The sequence below is a fragment of the Nansenia antarctica genome (genome assembly GCF_963989245.1).
Source record: "Nansenia antarctica genome assembly, chromosome: 11".
In the NCBI taxonomy this organism is placed as follows: Eukaryota; Metazoa; Chordata; class Actinopteri; order Argentiniformes; family Microstomatidae; genus Nansenia; species Nansenia antarctica.
The window spans coordinates 23,620,331-23,625,330 of record NC_137681.1 but is presented as its reverse complement, the minus strand read 5'-3'; the positions used below and the strand labels follow the sequence as shown (position 1 = coordinate 23,625,330).

Sequence of the window (5,000 nt, the reverse complement as noted above, 5' to 3'; positions counted from 1 at the left end):
AACCACGCCACGTCCTATCAGCAGACTTAAGAAAATGAGTGCTATAGAATCTGCCCTGCCAGCAGCTGTTAGGCCTGCGTGTGTGTGTGTGTGTGTGTGTGTGTGTGTGTGTGTGTGTGTGTGTGTGTGCGTGTGCGTGCGCGTGCGTGCGCGTGCGTGCGTGTGTGTGTATGTATGTGTGTTGGGTAACTTAAGCAACACTGCCAACAGATGGGAGAGGTGCTTTCATCACTGTTGGCTGTAAATGGTGTCCTCGAGCACACACACACACACACACACATAGTGTACACATACTGTACACACGCACACACACACACGTAGTGTATGCATACTGTGTACACACACACACACACACACACACACACACACAGGAGGTGAGTGTGCTGCCTTGCATTCCTAGACCCAGGCTCCTAGACAGACTGAGCTGAGTCAGGGTCACAGAGTTGTTCCTACTGTCCCTCAGTGTGTGTGTGTGTGTGTGTGTGTGTGTGTGTGTGTGTGTGATGTCTCTGACCCTGGTCACAGAGAGGAGCTCAGGTCCAGGCTGTGTGTGTGTATGTGTGTGTGTGTGTGTGTGTGTGTGTGTGTGTGTGTGTGTGAGACATGTCTCTGACCCTGGTCACAGAGAGGAGCTGTCTGGTTTACAACGTCGTGTTTCCTGACGAAACGTGATCTCAGCCCGGACGTCAGCGCAGCTGGAGCTGGTGTCGTCCATCCGGGGATGGAGGGAGGGAGGGAGGAAGGGAGGGAGGGAGGGAGGAGAGGAGTGCAGTTTCAACAGTTACATCTGATCCCCCCTCTTGTCCTTCAAGGCCAAGGCCTCACCTGGTCTCTCTCCTCCTCCGCAGCAGCACAATGCCATCTCTTCTTCTCTCTCTTCTTCTTTTCTCTCTCTTCTTCTCTCTCTTCTCTGTCAGCGCTTGGCGCGGGGAAGAATACACGGTATTGTGAAGAGAACAAAGCACGTCCTTAGCCTAAGAATTAGAGGAGGTAAACCATTCTGAGCAGCTGTCCCCCCTCATCCTCCCACCCCCCTCCCTTCTCTCCTCTCACCCCTCTCCCTTCTCTCCTCTCACCCCTCTCCCTTCTCTCCTCTCACCCCCGTCATCCTCCCACCCCCCTCCCTTCTCTCCTCTCACCCCCCTCCCTTCTCTCCTCTCACCCCCTCCCTTCTCTCCTCTCACCCCCCTCCCTTCTCTCCTCTCACCCCTCTCCCTTCTCTCCTCTCACCCCCCTCCCTTCTCTCCTCTCACCCCCCTCCCTTCTCTCCTCTCACCCCTCTCCCTTCTCTCCTCTCACCCCCCTCCCTTCTCTCCTCTCACCCCCCTCCCTTCTCTCCTCTCACCCCTCCCTTCTCTCCTCTCCATCACCCTCTCCTCTCCTCTTTTTGCTGATTATGACTGTATTTGTGTGTGTGTGTGTGTGTGTATGTGTGTGTATGTGTGTGCGTGCGTGTGTGAGTGAGCGTGCCTACATCTGTGTGTGTGCCTGCGTCAATGCCTGTGTGTGTGTGTGCCTGCGTCAATGCCTGTGTGTGTTTGTGCGTATGTGTGTGTGCCTGCGTCAATGCCTGTGTGTGTGTGTGTGTGTGTGTGTGTGTGTGTGTATGTATGTGTGTGTGTGTGTGTGTGTGTGTGTGTGTGTGTGTGTTTGTGTGCGTGCGTGCGTGCGTGCGTGCGTGCGTCTGCTTTGTCTCCCCCTCTCCTCTGTAATTGTGCGTGTTTAAAAGTCAGATCTCTCCTCTTGAATTTCAATCAAGGGGCTTCAAAGTGAGAGCTCGGTGGTGGAGGGGGTACTCTAACAGGCCGTCCACCGCGGGCTATAGCTCCCAGAAGGCCACACACCATCCTGAACCCGGCAGCCCTTCAGCTTCAGCGCTCAACGCAGCAGAACATTTGAACCGCGAAACGCCCCCATTGGACCCGAAGTCCTGAAATCTACTCAAAAGTTTGGAGCTGCGTTCAAACATAAAACCAAAAATAATCGCTTCATAAATTCATCCCTTTTTATACCCGTCTTCAAACGTATTCTTCTCTGCTCGCTCCAGGTCAAGATAGCTCGCGTAGTCGCTACGCTAGGTATTCATCGACCCACCAGCTTGTGAGTGAGGTGAATTCGTATGTTCCGGGGCCTCGTAATTTCCCTCTCTACCTCACCCCTCCCCCCCCCCCCCCCCCCTCTTGTAATTGGACGTGGTATCATTGTTCTGGCGGTCATTTGGCCGTTTAGACAGCTCGTGACAGGGAGGGAGAGTGGCGGTGCGGGCCAGAGAGAGGGAGGCTGATGTTCCATAATGATAGGTGGTGGTTGATGGGGCATAATGGTGTATGATGGCGTTGGCCTTTTGATGAAATGACGTCCATGACACAATGGGAGCCGTCCGTCACGGAGCGCTCTTTCGCAGGGCAAAAGGCGCCGCGGTTCACTGTGCCGCCCACTTCCCTGTCACACTCAAAAGGCTCTCGCCAACGTGTTGTTTTTGTGTATCTCCGGGTGCCCTGAACCCACTTTCAGACACACACGCACACGAACGCACGCACGCACACACTCACACACGCACGCGCACGCGCACACACACGCACACACTCACACACACCCTCAGATTTCCTAACACACTAAATTGTGCCTATCACTCTCTCTCATCACAATAATGACCATACATGGCATATACTGAGGCAGGGTAAGTAGCGGCCATTACGGCGCAGGCCATGCTCACGCAGTGGCCTATGGTCCGTATACTGTAGCAGGGCAACTAGCAGCCATTACGGTGCACAGGGAAATCTTCCCACAGTGGCAGATGGTCCAGAGCAGGCAGCTGTGGATATGTTTGCATATAGAGGCTCCGTGCTTTGGACCGGGTGCATGTCAAAAGGCCTGGCTCAGATGAGAGCACTCAGCGTCTATCGACCGGTCTATTTTGATGTCGTTCGATGGATGATCGCTAAGCTAACACTCTCTCTCTCCCTCTCTCCCTCTCTCTCTCTCTCTCTCTCTCTCTCTCTCTCTCTCTCTCTCTCTCTTTATCTCTCTCTATCTCTCTCTTTATTTCTCTCTCTCTACCTTTCTCTCTCTGTCTTTATCTCTCTCTCTTTCTCTCTTTCTCTCTCTCTCTCTCTCTTTCTCTTTATCTCTCTCTCTTTCTCTTTATCTCTCTCTCTCTCTTTATTTCTCTCTCTCTACCTTTCTCTCTCTCTCTCTCTCTCTTTATCTCTCTCTATCTTTCTCTCTCTCTCTTTATCTCTCTCTCTCTTTCTCTCTTTCTCTCTCTCTCTACCTTTATCTCTCTCTCTATCTTTCTCTCTCTCTCTCTCTCTCTCAGATGGTGGTTCTGATGGATCCTCTGGAGGACCACGACGACATCCTGCGTGCCAACCGCTCCAGGGAGAAGACCTACATGTTCGACGTGACGTTCGACTACTCAGCCAATCAGGTTTGGTCCGCGCACGGCGAGGGGGCCGTTCTGACTGACAAAGAGAGACATTCAGGCTATTAGAAATACACAGCGGTGAGTGACTTCCTCTGTTCCTCATGCTGTTGTTGTTGTTGTTGTTGTGTCTGTGTAGGAAGAGGTGTACCGGGCGACTACCAGGGGACTGATCGAGGGCCTCATATCCGGCTACAACGCCACTGTTTTTGCCTACGGACCCACAGGTTTGTCAAAGCCCCCCGTCCTCCTAACAAATAGACGCATTTATTCACACTCTGTCATCATCCTTACCCTGAGGGGGGGGGGGGGATAAAGAGAAAAGAGAGAGGCAGAGAAAGAACAACTACAAGCGGGGGGGGCGGGAGGAGGTTTAAATAGGGTTTTATGCTCATCTGTTGATAGTGATTTATGATAATCTGTTTATTGAACCATCTGTTGTAAAAGCCAACCACATGGCCAGGGATAGAAGGAAGACATGTTAGAGAGAGAGAGAGAGAGAGAGAGAGAGAGAGAGAGAGAGAGAGAGAGAGAGAGAGAGAGACAGAGAGAGAGACAGAGAGAGACAGAGAGAGACAGAGAGAGAGAGAGAGACAGAGAGAGAGAGAGAGACAGAGACAGAGAGAGACAGAGAGAGACAGAGAGAGAGAGAGAGACAGAGAGAGAGAGAGAGACAGAGACAGAGACAGAGAGAGAGAGAGAGAGACAGAGAGAGAGAGAGAGAGAGAGAGAGAGAGAGAGAGAGACAGAGAGAGAGACAGAGAGAGACAGAGAGAGACAGAGAGAGAGAGAGAGACAGAGAGAGAGAGAGAGACAGAGACAGAGAGAGACAGAGAGAGACAGAGAGAGAGAGAGAGACAGAGAGAGAGAGACAGAGACAGAGACAGAGAGAGAGAGAGAGAGACAGAGAGAGACAGAGAGACAGAGAGAGAGAGAGAGACAGAGAGAGAGAGAGAGAGAGAGAGAGAGAGACAGAGAGAGACAGAGAGAGACAGAGAGAGAGAGAGAGAGAGAGAGACAGAGAGAGACAGAGAGAGACAGAGAGAGAGACAGAGAGAGAGACAGAGAGAGACAGAGAGAGAGAGAGAGAGAGACCCAAAGGCCACCTAATGGTCTGGCCTAAATCAGGGTTGGCTTCAGTTCATTCCGAGGATTGTTCTCATTGGCCACCACCATATTGAGCTTTATTGCATGCTGGGTAAATTCAAGAGTATCGACCTGCCAAGTGACTCCAGTATCCCGTCTGCCCCTGTCTGTATGTGGTGCTCACCTGAGGCTGTGTCTAGCCAGCCAGTGGGCCTGTGGAGACACAATCACCACAGGACAACAATCATCACTGTTCAACCCCTGCTAGTCTGCTCATGATGACTTTAACTACACCAATCATAAGCCCTGCAGTCGGGCCTCCCGCTGTTCTCGAATAGAATCCGGGGGGGAGTGATTGTGATTGGCCAGATCGTTTTAATGGGCAGAGGGAGAGGGATGTCGTAGGCAGTACCTGTCTAGGAACGGGGCTTAACAGTGTTCTATCTAGACAGACACAACACACTGGGGTTGGGTGGGGCTCATCCCAGAA

At 52.1% G+C, this 5,000-nt stretch overlaps 1 protein-coding gene across 1 annotated transcript in view; it reads left to right on the top strand.

Moving 5' to 3' along the window:
* The window catches only part of kif19 (kinesin family member 19), a gene marked incomplete at both ends in the record, with an annotated part of 51,381 nt that overhangs the window by 26,788 nt on the left and 19,593 nt on the right, over positions 1–5,000 (top strand). Inside the window, 2 exons of the mRNA XM_080541548.1 lie at positions 3,320–3,430; positions 3,564–3,651. Of these exons, the coding sequence (XP_080397674.1) occupies positions 3,320–3,430; positions 3,564–3,651 (199 nt within the window). The remainder of the gene's footprint in view (positions 1–3,319; positions 3,431–3,563; positions 3,652–5,000) is intronic.